Below are 14116 nucleotides of genomic sequence, written 5' to 3' on the forward strand. Positions count from 1 at the left end.
TTCCATTTTAGGAAGGCCTTCCAGACCTGAAAAGATAACTGCTTTGAGGAATATAACTTGGACTGGTTACCTTTCATGTACCGTTGACATTTAATTTCTTCTGCTGTGGGGATGACAAATAAGGGGGGTGTATGCTGGAATGGTTGCTGTTAAGTGTGTTCTGGTTGGGGTTGCAGACAGAGGTAAAGTACCAAATTACACCCAGCATTAACTATACAAAGCAATATAATCACTTTCATACACAAACTATTCTACTTACAACAACTTAATATACAACACCTAGTTTTATTTTACTAGTATAAGATTAATACTTGAATTACATCAGAAGTCATTCAAACTATGTCTTACATCATCATAATTGAAAAATCCTTTACAAAGGGCTGATTTTTCTCGCACATTTCTAGTTCATCAACCTGTACATACAATGGATGTGCACAAGCAGGATCTTCTGCCTAAGGCACTGAACATAAAATAAATAAACAAATGACAAATATTATTTTATCTCTTTATTTTTTTTTTCCAGAATATTTTAATATTGAAGCCCAAGTTGTTATTTTCAAGGGATAGGGAAGGGGGAAAGGAAAGGGAGAAAAGTTATGAAGACAAATTATTTCATTTAATTTATGGTTTTGTGAATGGTCATTTCTGTAGGCAACAAAAGGTTGTTTTCTTAAAAAAAAACCAAAAAACAAACAGCACCATTAAAGAAAGCATGATCCCTGAATTCTAAACAAAACACTGTCTGGAAATAAAAAAATTGCTAAAATGCTTGTTTCACCCAGTCACATCTGGTGGGGTAACAAAGCAAAGCATAACAGCATTAAACTGTAGCAATCTTGCTGAAACCAACTACACCCCCTTCTGAAGACTCAGAGAACCACTTTCCAAGCATGTCCTGTGGGAATAATATTTTCTTTGGTAGAGGACTGAAGGAGGGTACTTACTTCATTGAATGCGGATAGAAAAAATATCTATGCACATTAGGGATCTCCCCAATAAATCTGTATTTCTCATGCATGTTAGGTATGAGTGGATTTCACATTGCTGTTATACTGCAGGAGTAATACTGCCCTATAAAGGCATAGAATGGCTAATGTTGAACAGATGTAAACATTCAGAATACTGACAAAAAAAATACATACACACAAAAAACCCTGTACTGAAAATGTGAATCGAGTTAAGTTTCCGTAAAGCAGAAAAAATATTTTACAGCAGTACAAGAGAATTATGGCAACAAAGTAAAGCACTTTTCTTGTAACATTCATGAACAGTACAAATACAACAAAGTTATTCTACGGACTAAATTATTCTTTAACTATCAAATATAGTACAAAGCGAAATATTATGTGCTATAAAAGAAGCAGCTCCTTAAATTAGACTAAAAAATGCTTTTTTTTTACTTTTTGTTGGTTTTACAGTGACAAAGCATGATGACTGAAGACAACAGGATTTCATAGATTCAGAAACATTTAGCTACACAGGTCCATGATAAATCCACTGAATATTTCATTGCCTCCCCCTCAGTGTTCTGCAGAGCCACAGCAGATGAACTGCTGCGCTGCTGCCAGGAGACTGCAGAAGCCATTCAGTGTTCAGAACAGGGCCCTTCAGGTGTGTCAGCTAAAATGATCCCTTTCTGTGACACTTCTCAGCTCATCTTGAGTGTTTATCCTGGTACTTCACCACACCTTGGAGAAACTGCTAAACCAGAGGCTACAATAACGATTCTGAAATTGTGCGTGTGTTCATAAGGGGAAGGGGGTGCAGCATAAGGTAATTTTACTTCAGAAATTGCATTATAAAGCACCATATGCACCAGCTTAAAAACTGTGCAAGGAATTGTAGGGCCCTGAAAAACCATCTGCACGTTCTGTAGCTTACCCTGACAACATGCACCACCCTCAAGAAGAAAGTCTATAGCACAGAGAATATACCTTTCACTTTATGGCTCAACCTTTATTTTTGTCTTTTAAATGCTATTTCATGTACTAGATCTCAACAGATAAATAAAATGCAAAGAGGGAGCATCCAGTTCATAATTTCTTAATTATTTTTTTAACATTATTTCAAAGGGAGTTTCTGCTTGAAAAATTATTTCAGAACAGAAAAACAGACACACACTCACTGCAAATGCCCTAACATTATCTGCATATCTCACAGGTATGCAATTAAAACAATAAAGAGGGAGGAAAGAAAAAAGTGTTTCTCCCTCTCACCCAAAAGTGCTGCTCCAGGGGTAGGAGTGGGGGAAAAAATTTGGAACTTAAAAAAAAGGTAAATTATACATGATGGACACTGGGACACATATGTATGTACACACAAACATAGAGCAGTGTGTTCTTAAGTAATTCTTTCACCACTTTTCAGTGCATAAACTATTAAAACCCCACGGTGCAAACTGCATGGCCATTAGAAAACATGACATCGAGCTTGAAACCTGAACAATTAAACAAAAAACCCTCAAGAAGTCATTTAAAATAAACCTCTAAATGTGATTGGGTTCTTTTTGAAGACCTGGGGTAACTCTCCCCTATGCATTTGTGTGATACTCGATTCCAAGTAAGGTTTTCAGTCACACTAGGATTCAGTCAGGCTTCCATATCACTGTGTTTGCTTTTGAGTATTATAATATCCTAAACCTAATCTGTAAGAAAACTTTACCACTGTTGCTGACTAACTGGCTAAATTTATTCCTGGTGCAACTCCAATGACTCAAGAATGAAAGGAGTGGAACTGCACTGTGGCAGAGTTTGGTTGGTTGAGTAATATAACATAGCACCATCCAGTCCAATGCCATTTTAAATAACATTGTATCATGACCTCACACATGCAAGTTGCAATCCTGATACAAAAATGACAATATGATGTGAATGACTCACCTACCATATTAGTCACACTCTTACCCTTTGAACAAAATAAAACTATTTTGTGGTCGCAATTTATTTCTGTATTATGTCAGTCAATACAAGAACTACTTCAAGATGCAAATACAAACAAATATTGACTTATGTGCTGTGGACAGGAAAACCTGAGCTAGAAATAAGGATTCCCAGCAGGCTTATATAAACATAGGTAAATAGAAGTCTAAGACTGGTTGCTCTTTTTTTTTTTTTAAATAGAAGTATCCTACCTCTACCAAGTATAAATACAATGCAATACAATTCTGATACAAAGGCTCCTCATATATGAATTTGATATGTATTAACTGACTACACTCATGCTTAGTCATGAGTATTTCCCAGTTGCTGTTTTGCCAGCAGCTGGACTAGTTTTCATACGTTACTTTATGTTTTTGCTTGGCTGGTTTATTTTCCTACCAGAAGACCTGAAAGTGCTGAGAAGCCATTCCTTAGTTCACATGTCATATTAAGGAGCACTTTTGTATAGAAAAAATATATTATTGTATCAGCAACAAATTTGTTAGTTATTACAAATGGCCTTTGTACTACACAGTGTCAAAAATAATATTGATATGTTGCTAATTACAATAAAAGAGAACATCAAGGTGCACCATAGAGCTTCCTATGACAGGAATGTATGTTGTAGATATTCCAGCTCACTTTTAAGACAATAAACAGCATTTATCATGTTTGTGAAAATGGTCCCACAAGAAAATAAATATGGTTCCTCCATTCAGTAGAACCTCACTAATACACACATGAACCAAGGAGACTGGTTACAGCTGATGAGTAAGGATGTAATAGACAGATAAAAAAGGGTAGTGTAAAATGTAGGATACTTTTCATTTCCTAAATGCAGTTCTACCATTCACATCAATACTTTAGAATGCAACAGTAAATGCATGATGAAATCCAAGCAGCATTACATCTTACACGTTCTTACTACACTGTTTTCTTAAAACCGTGGAAGGAAAATCAGTTTTTGTGAGCAGGCCCTAAGGTCTTTGGATTAGTGAGGTTCTACTGTAATGGCAAAAACCCCCATTTATCTCTGATGCTGACATTTGGGCAGACCCAACCACATATTGGCAGATGGATGACTTGCACTCCACGTTTTCTGTTCTTGAAGTGAGATTAAAACAAACCCAAGGTGTTTTCATCTTCCCAGCAACTGCATGTGCTTTATCCCTTTATAATATTTTCCTTTTAAGTGAATAGGGCCCCAAAATCACCATTTTTCTTCTCTGCTGTTATGGTGGCTAGCGCATCTGGAATGCAGCTATAGTCCTGAATGTAAATACAGTACTGGATAAATACTGAAAGTTACTTTAAAGATGCAGTATCCCTTTTAAAAATACATTTTGCTTCCAAATTTCTAAAAGGGTCTGAATACCTTTGAGAAAAAAAAAGTCAGTGTTGTAAATAATTCTAAGAATTACTTTAAATGGCAGAACTCTGAGATGTTATTTAAATAGAGTAACTCACATAAGAGGAAAAAGAACTGACATTGTAACATTCAACCAACATGCAAATAAAGTCTTTCCTTGTTATTAATCAGAAGTATCCATCATTTTTAGGCCACAGAAAGGCTAAAACCTCAAGAATCAATTACATAAGTCTGATCTCATATATATATATATACACATACATATATATATATATTTGGGACTGATAAACCTAGTGAACAGATTAGACAGAGAAATACAAATAAAGACCATTTGAGTGGGAAACAGGAAGAGAAAACAGGTTTATAATCTCCAGGAGAGAAATTACTTTCTCCAGACTCTACTGAAGCCCATGTGATTCCAGTGTTGGTCCCACTAACCCATTGCATATACAAATCTTTCTCAAGGAATCAACAAGAGATGACGAGTAACATTTGAGTTCCATAGTCCTTGGCAGGCACATAAAGAAACTCCTCTAAAAATCTAAATTCCTCTTTTAATTTTTTTTTTTTTACGTGAAGTGACTATAATGAAAGTCAATTGAAGAAAACAATCTTATCAGCAGAAAAACTGCAAACTGACTTTGAAGCTACGATGACCGATACCCCGCACCTTGCCACTACCCCTCTCAAAACAGTTGCTATTCAGTGTGTTATTCATTCTGCATAGTTACTCCACTTCTTACAGTGCTATTCTGCCACTGATCTTTAACCTGCAGCTTGTATCAACCATCAAAAAGTGGAGAAAAAAATGTGCTGCACTTTGTGCAAATAAATAGAAGCTACAATGACATGCATTAATGCCTTTTTCTTTTTTTTGTTTTTTTTTTTAGCACAGCAAGAGCTCATAGAAGCTTCAGTAACAAGGTTATCTTTTTTTTAACTACTTCTACAGGTTTCCTCTTCTTCCCAGAAAATGGCACTCAGGTAGAAACAACTAAATTCTGAAAGCACCACATAGAAGAAAACAAACAAACAAAAAAATTAAAAAAAAAAATCAATCCACTAATTGCAAACCATTAGTGGCCTAAGCTGTTTCAATTTCTCTGTTCCTTTGTCCTGCTCTCCCACGTTGATAAGGGATACTGCATCTTTGATTCAGCTCCTACCGCACAACTAGACAAGCTACACACAGTTTGGAAGGCCCTATGCAGTCATCATGACAGAAGGCTCCGCAGCCTTTGCACACGATCATGGCTTTCAGCCTGCAAGAGCATTTCAGTTCCAGTTCATCAGCATTGCTGCTGTCAGCAAATTTCTGAACCGGGATCTGCGCATTCTGGTTAGACAGGCCTGTGGCAGTGTTGGAGCCACTTCCTAAAATCCCAATCGATTTCTCAATTGCAGATGCTGCCCTTTTGAAGCTTGTGCTACCGAAGTGTATTGTAGGATAATTTCCACAGAGCTGCTGCTGCTGCTGCTGCTGTGGGTGCTGCACTTGTATTTTCTGAGCAGCAAGTTGGGTAAAAGGCTTCTGTGGCTCAGAAAGTAAATAGGAAGAGAAATCTGCATTTTTTAATGCAAATGCTTTTAACTGTTCTTTCACTTCGTTCTGATCATAGGAAGCTTGTTTCATGCCCAGTTCGCAGCTGCTGCTTAAACCTTCCTCAAAAGAAATAGGTTCAGATTTTATATTGCTACAGATGCTTGCTGGCTGAGGCCAACTAAGTCTTTTAGTGGTTTCCATAGTAACTGTCGGTTGTTTTTGATCAGAGGGGACTTCTGCATTTGGGTGAGGAGGGGGAGGAGGTGGTAGGGGTGGAGGGGGAGCAGGGGGATGCACTAATGTTTTACTCTGGAGAGTTTGAGAGGCACTGGCAATGTCATCACCTTCCTTAATCTGAATATTAGGGGAAAATACACTTCCTAGCCTCAGCTGGTGAGCTGCTGTAGAAATATTCATGTCTCCCAAGCCCTTCTGTTCAAGGTGTCTGCTAAAAGCAAATGTGTTGCAGCCAGGTGGGCCTTTTGAAGTAGTTTGCAACAAAGCTGCCGTGGGAATGGGGCCTCTTGCAGCCATGGACATTTGGTAAAAATGCTGTCTATGTGAGGTACTAGCTTCTGTGTGAAAGCTGCCATTTTTATCAATGTGAAATAAGCTCTGCTGGAAACTGCATGAAGGCAACGGCCTCTTCGGCTGCTTGATCTCTGGACTGTGAGCAATTCGGCTCTGAATGGCGTGCTTGTTCAGCCACTCCTGCTTAAATGGCTGTCCGTGCCCTAGCTGATTCATGCTGGAATTAATTACACAGGGAGCCACTTTAACATCTGTGTCCATTGACACCTTCCCAGGCTCGCATTTAATTTGAGCATGTTCCCCTATAGTCCTGGCCATCCTCTTTTTCGGATGGTTTTCACGCTTTCTGATTTGTAGTGGGGCTATGCTGCCTGCTGGAAATCCTTTACCATCTGGATTAGGAGAGTTGGAAGCATGTTCAACAATATTTCTCTCGGACACTGCTGTTTTACATACTGAGGTAGTTTGCAAAGGCAATGGAAGCCTATTAATTTCTAGTTTGGCTCCTGATCTGGGCTGCGGCAGCACTTTCTCTAAAGGCAGATTGCCTTGCAGTAACTGTGTCACTAAGGGATTGTTGGCCTCCACTGACGACAAGCGACAGCTAGAGCCCCCGGCACTCGTAACTCTCTTTAGGGTTTCTGTTGTCAGGGAGAGGGAGTCTTCCATGGAGTCTGCAATGGATGTCTTGGATGTTTGAGGTGGCTGCACACTCGTGTTTATTTCTGCAGTCTGGGCACGCATTTCAGGTCCTGTAAAATCCTCGGTGTCCATCCTGAAGCATTTGTCAGACTCATTAGTTTCTGATTTAACAGGAACAGCAATGCTCGTCAAAAGACTCCTGGATTGCAGTTCTGACATTTGTGTGTAACTGGAAGGTTCAGTTTTGACATTTTTCAAGCAGTTTTGGTCTGCATATTCCTTATGCTTACCAGAGGAAAGATGGCTGACCACTGGCTGGTCTGTATTCATTGCCTCTTCATCACGCCAACAAATTCTGTTGTTGGCATTGTATTGATTGGCACAGGCAGCATTTCCTTCATTTTTCAATGCTGAAGGACCTCTTAATTGCTCAGCAAAACCTTGGTTGGGAGTAACCACCTCAATTAATTTATCTTGAGGAGCAAGAGGCACTTCTCGAAGACTTGAACAACCCGCCTGCAAGTTCTTGCTGTCTTGCTTTGCTGTAATGGCGATAAAGCTGGAACTGTGCTCAAGGTTTTCATTAGGGACCACTTCAGGCCTACTTATGACAGACACCTGAGGACAGGCTATACTTTGTAAGGCAGCTTCTGTCCTTACAGGTCTGCTCTGCAGGTCAATGCTGTTTTCTGTGTTTTCAATAGAAGAAGAAAGCGACAGACTGGAATTCTGATTTGTGGTGTGGTCAACAATGACTTTGCAAGGTATAGACCTATTCATGGCAGTTTGCGTAAAACTCACTGGTTGAGATTTACCAGGGAGATCCATCCGGTTTCGTGCTCCAGAGCTTTTTTCTATGAGATCAGCATTCAGTTTAGTAGCATTATCATAAGAGCTTATTGTCACCATGTTACCAGCAAACATGGAAATGGGTGGCCTTGCAACAGAATCTGCTACTGCAATGGCCTCACTGCAACTTAAAGCTGACCTGACGGTAGTGTGAATGGAGACAGTGCTCTGCTCGTTACACCCGGTTATGGCTATCTTATCAGAAGGAAACCTGCTGGTAGTCCCCACCGGAGGAATCAGTACAGAACTACCAGAGAGATGGTTTGGCAAATTATTTGCAATAGATGAAGCTGGCACAGTGGCATAATGACTGGAGACTGTGTTATTCACACTGCTACTTGGTAGCGGCAACCTTTTGTCATCGATGGCATTTGGTAAGACTGTGTTGTCTATGGAGACTGGGACATTACTATTATCAATACATTTTGGTCCAACAGCTATGCATGGAGTATCAGCCCCTTGGATGGTTTTCAGCATATTTATATTACAAGCTGAAACTGCTGTGTTTGCGCTGTCAACAGACATTAACACAGAGGATTTATCAACAGAACTTGCAAAAGAAAGTTCTTTAATTGCTCCAGACATAGCAGTGCTGCAAACACACACAGAGACTGAACTTTTATTATAAAGCACTGGCACACTGTTACTTTCAGTAGAGGTAGATGAAATAATTTTCTCACATAATTGTGGCACAGGTATATTTTCATCAGAACTGTGCACAGATATCTCAGTAGCAGTTTCTGGTAATGTAGCTGTGTTAAGGGACTGCTGCAATAAAGTGGTGGTCTCACGGTGATGAGCAGACTTGTTGCTAGGGGACCTGCAGTTAGGATTAACTATAATGACACCAGTAGAACCTTCAATCTTCGTGTCAGTAGACATTGGTATCTCCAGAGATGAGGTACTTTCCTTTGAGCTGAATTGTGACTTTGATTCTTTATTAGTCTGGAGTAAATGAGCTCTGGCTTGATGCTTTGCAAATAGCTTGGCCTTTGTTTGCTCCTTGATGTGTGCCAGTGTTCTTGTCTTTCCACCTTCGCATGGGGTCCCCATTGCTCCAGAGACTATGCTCGCAGCTGCTGCCACGGCTGCTGCAGCTGCAGCTTCTCTTTGGGCTCTTGCTTGCTGAGCTCTTGCTTTGATATCTGCCAGAGTCCTAGCCCCAGTGTTCCTCCCACTGCTGACCGATGTACTTGGGGAAACTCGAGGTTCTGGTTTAGAAACAGGTTGGCTCTTGATGATAAAAGGTGGTCCAACTTTTGAAAGCTGAATCTAAAGGAAGAAAAAAAAAAAACCAGTAATTTTAATGAGATCATTGATTCACTAAAACAAACAGTTGTGTTTTAAAGGGTCAGAGAAAGGTAATGAAGGGAATTACCGTTCGGTGCAGCTTGACAGAAAAATGCTAAAAATTAATGATATTTATGCTTCGATATTCTATCATCCTACAGCATGAATAACTGACACCTGTATTAGCCTTCTCATATTGATCCTTCTGACAGGAAGAAAGATTGAACAGGCTAACAACACGACGCTTATCTGATACAATTTGTCAGACCTGTTTTATATGTAGTGCACCTAACTGAGAAGGTCAACAAGCCTCGTGTAGTGGTACTGGAAAAGAGCCAACGACTAAGCACTTCCTGCAAATGTCTGAAAAAATAATGACCATGTATAGTGCTTTTCTCCTTGGTCTCCAATGATTAGGATACTAGAAATAGGCTGTGTTTGGCTTACATACACCACACAACAAATCCTGCCTTCAGACAGGATGTAGTGGTGTCTCCACTGAGCCTGTTTTCCAAGTTCCATCCCAGAGGACTTTAGAGCAGTGCTATAGAAGAAGTGAGTCACTAAAGGATACACCTTTCCCTTCCTCACTTGCAATTTTAAGAGACTCGCTTTAGTACATCCCTAGGATAACTCCTACACTACTCCACTTCAAAAATGAAATCCTCAAACCTATAAATATTAAACCCAAAATATTAAAATTTTAAAGACCGAGCAGTTTAAGCAAAATAATAACCCGTAAAATCACTGGACTTATTAGGATGTTTCCTATTAGTCACATCTGTTTTCAGGATTAGAGATTAAGAGTCTCGGGACCATTTTGTAACTCATACACTCTCAGAATAAAAGGTTGGCAAAAAAAAAATTAATTTCTTAAAATGGACATATGCTTACTTGCTGTCTGCAGCAATTGGACTTAGCAGTTAATGCAGTGGCTTACCTTCTGAAAGAACTGAGAAGAAAACTAGGCAGTATTTGTAGAAAAAGTAGTCATGAGATATGATGGGAAGTGACAGCCATATAGCAGAATGACTTAGAAGAACTGGGGTTCTTTCTCCTCTTTTAGTGACAAAGGATAGGGGTTTGTTGGTGAGATGACACAAGAGCCAAATATTTGTTACAGAAAAAACATACTAGAATTGATTGTTCAAAATTCTTCAAAACATTTTGCTTTCTGTTTCAGCAGCAACTCTTTTTAGTTTCCACTTTGCACTGCCAAAACTGCTAGAGCTCTAAATGCTTGATTATTTTTATTATTATTATAGTCATGACCTTTTTTTATTCCCTAGTGATCTATTTTCCTTTGTGCTTAGAGAATTCTTAGAAATTATTAGGTTAGATAGACACCTTCCAAATATGAAAGAATATCACTAAACTCAGAGCAGGGCTAACTTCCAATTTCATCACTGCTCATAAAAATAAATTATATGAAATATGCTTCTGCACTAGTGATTAAAACAGTTAGCCTATTTGCCCTCCGGCCATATTAACAATGTTCAGTGACTGCAGCAGTTAAAAATAAATGCAGAAAAGGGCATTTCTGAATAATCAGGAACTAGTATTGCAAAGTCAGTGGCTTAACTTCAGGAAACTGGATCTTAACCTTGGCTGATGTCATCATGTGCAAAACTGAAAGGGTCAAAACACTGAGCCTATATGTAATTAAATCTATAGAATTCTCTGTTAGGAAAAAAACACTTTCAACTGTAATATGCTTTCTTATACAGCAGAACGTTACACATGAAAATGTTTGTTGGTTTTTTTTTGGTTTGTTTTTTTTTCACCTTTTGCTTTGTCATTAACAGATACCTATACTCAGATCAATCACTTTCCCCTGCTAGTTAGGTCTCTGTTTCCAGTTAATTCTACAGGAAAATCTTATATTTCGGCCTACCCCAATCCCTGGGCTTGCAAAGGGATCTTCGACTACTCTGAATTTGGGTTCTCTTGCTGGATTAAGGTGCTGGTTGTTTTTAAAAGTATTGGTAAAGGTAACATTTGTTATTCATGCTTGCAGAAGAAGACACCCACAGCGGAACAAGCAGATAATACAGCTGGGCAATTAGAAAAACAAGGAGCGCCCTGTGAATGATGGGAAGCTCTTGAATTAGATTAAGCCATAGATCCTGGAAAACTTTCTTGCACAGAAAATCAATTTTGTAACGAAGACCCTGACTGAACAACTATAGATACATTTGTATCAGAAGTAATTTGGCATGGTAGAAAGGTAATAGTAAATTAGCAAAACCATCAGTACTAACAGACCTTATACCTTCATAAAAAATACATCATTCACTGTGTCTGCATGCAGTTAGGAGGGAGATAATAACCCTTTATTTCCCAAGTATGCTGTTTTTTTCATTACTTTACCTTAAGGGGTGGAACTCGGGGTTCCTCTCTAGGTGGCTGTTCTTTATCAGACGGACTTGTTGATGAAGCACTACGGTTAGGCTGATCATCATCTATTCTAGCTCTCTTCTCTTTGCAGATTCCAAAACTGTGCTGTTCTGCTGTTTTCCTCTTTGGGATCTCTGGGTCTCTACTTTCACTCCTTGCTTCTGGTGATTTTGTGGGTTCTAATGACTTGGAAGAATGCAAACTCTCTAGGCGACTTTGGGCACTGCCTGTTAGCTTGTGAGATTTATTTCTGCACACTTCAGGGAATGTAGTTTTCTCTAGAGATGAGGTATATAGTTTATCATGTGGCTTTGATGGAAGCAATTCGATATTTTTGCCAACTGATCCTTCTGATAAGACAGATACCTCTGAAGGCAAGAGTGTACCTTTCTTGTCACCTCTTTGCTGAACACTGTGATTTTTACTTTTGATCACCTCTGGAGGCGTGTGTTCTGGGATGGATGCAATGTAGGATTTCTCAATTTCAGAATGTGACTTACATGGCTGATGGCCAAGGTTTTTGCTTTGGGGTTCTTCCAATACTAAAGTATCAGGTATAATTGCTAATGGACAAACTTTCATATTTTCAGGAGCACTCTGATGTTGCTTTGGCTGAACAAGTTTCTCTTCTTGAACCACCTTAGTAACGGCAGAGCTTTCCTCTTTCAAAGTGGGAAGGGAGTCTTCCAACAAACATGGTGATTGCCTTTGTTGCAGAGTAAGTCTTTCATTGCTTGGGGTATTGGAAACTGGAGATGTCTCTGATGGAAGAGGCAAACTATTTGTCACAAATGTTTCAGAAGTTAGAAGAACAGAAGACACTGAAGATGTTTCTGATGTTAAAGGCAAATCAGACATTGGAGATGTTTCTGATGTTAAAGGTAAATTAGAAGCTGGTGATGCCTCTGATGTTAAAGGTAAATTTGACATCAGAGATGCTTCCGAAGTTACCGGTGAGGTGGACATTGGAGAGATTTCCGACATTAAAGGTGTGTGCAAATTTTCATCACTGGCCTTTTGCTGAATATCACCTTCAATGTTTTCAGTACTGGACCCTTCAGACGAACAAGCTGTTTCAAGAGATGCCGGAGTACAGGGTTCCTCTGAAGTCGACTGAGTGTCTCCTCCAGGAGAGGCAACACAAACTTCTGGACTTCCAGAGGAAAAGGAAGTTTCAGAAATACAAGCATTCTCAGACAACTGTTCCTCAGGGTCACTGTGAAGCTCCATATCCACTGCAATGCCTCCACCAGTGAACAAGGAGGCTTCCAGAGCAGCATTTTGCATTTCTGGCACAATTAGCTCTTTTGCAGACTCAGAAACCTTCTCTGCTGTACCGCTGACAGAGTTTGTGGGTGAAACTGATTGTGCTGGTGATATGCAATCCTCCAGCTGATCTATCACAACTGACATCTCTTCCTGAGGGCATTCTGACTTCAACTCCACTTTAATTTCAATGTGAGATACAGTATCAGTTACATCATTCATCATGACACAGGACTCAGTGCTGTCTGCAAGCTTTACTGCTTCTGTTTCCTCATTTGTGCCAGTTGGACTTACGGACTCCTCAGAAAACTCCTGTTCTGGTTTATGGTTCTCCTCTTGGCATTCACAAATACTTGTCTCGACCTCTTCAGCAATTTCCTCCTGAATGATTGACTCTTCAGGTATCAGTATATCCTCAGAGTCTGCCGTTAAATCCTTAACAGGAACCTGTTCCATACTACCAAGAGATGGACTATAATCTCTCTCTGGTACAGGTGGAATTTTAGCACCTTTCTCCTCCTGATCCTCAAAGGTTGCCTGCTTAGAAGGACCAGGTGTGCCAGAAGATCCACACAAAGAATTGCTTTCATCTTCATCATTGTTCTGCACTGCAGTGAGTTTCATTGATTCCCCTCTTGACATTCCCAATCTAAATAAAAACACACAAATAAAGAGAAGTATTTTCAGCACAGAAAACAGGATAAAAGTATAGGACCACCTTTACTACCCACATCTCTTGTTTACAAAAAAGACATATTTTCTAGTTTAAAACAGTGGTTTGCTTAAGTGGTGGCTGACTAATTTACATATGGTTTTATATATTTTGGGAACCTAAATAACCAGATTTTCTTACAAGTGTTAAAAAATATGAATATTTTTAAAATAAGCAAACAAAATGAAAACAAAAAAGCAAGCTACACAGATTCAGCACTATTTATACTCTGCTTAAATTCCTGTGTTTGTTTGGTTTTGTTTTGTTGTTTTTTTTAATATCAGCACAGCAGTGCAACACTAATACAGCATGCATTTCAGAGTAAATGCACCACTGTATCTTCTTCTAGCAGTAACAGTTCTAAAGGAAATCTCTTTTTCCCTCCTACACCTGCTTTTAGGGTTGACACAGCCAGCAATATAATAGAAGTTTAGTCTCCAGAAGCTAAAAAGACACATATTTATAATCTACGCATTAATTTTCAGGTATGAACTGCAAAGGAACCATTCCTAGTATAATTCTTAAGATTTTCTTACCTTTGGTCCTGAAAATATTAGTTTAAAAAGTTTTATTACTTCAGCAGAATTACAAATTCCACA

General features: G+C 39.1%; 1 protein-coding gene across 4 annotated transcripts in view; it reads right to left on the bottom strand.

Annotated features, from left to right (window-relative positions):
- Nucleotides 1–306: 306 nt before the first annotated feature.
- Nucleotides 307–14116, bottom strand: part of ASXL3 (ASXL transcriptional regulator 3) — a 103741-nt gene continuing 89931 nt past the window's right edge. For all 4 annotated transcript variants that reach the window (XM_018080567.2, XM_018080587.2, XM_018080575.2 and 1 more), the window contains 2 exons: nt 11513–13454; nt 307–9124 (listed from right to left, as the gene is read on the bottom strand). In XM_018080567.2, the coding sequence (XP_017936056.1) occupies nt 5450–9124; nt 11513–13454 (5617 nt within the window). In that variant the 3' untranslated portion in view covers nt 307–5449. The remainder of the gene's footprint in view (nt 9125–11512; nt 13455–14116) is intronic.

Source organism: Manacus vitellinus, unplaced genomic scaffold (assembly GCF_001715985.3).
Source record: "Manacus vitellinus isolate BGI_N305 unplaced genomic scaffold, ASM171598v3 scaffold_1_pilon, whole genome shotgun sequence".
NCBI lineage: Eukaryota > Metazoa > Chordata > Aves > Passeriformes > Pipridae > Manacus > Manacus vitellinus.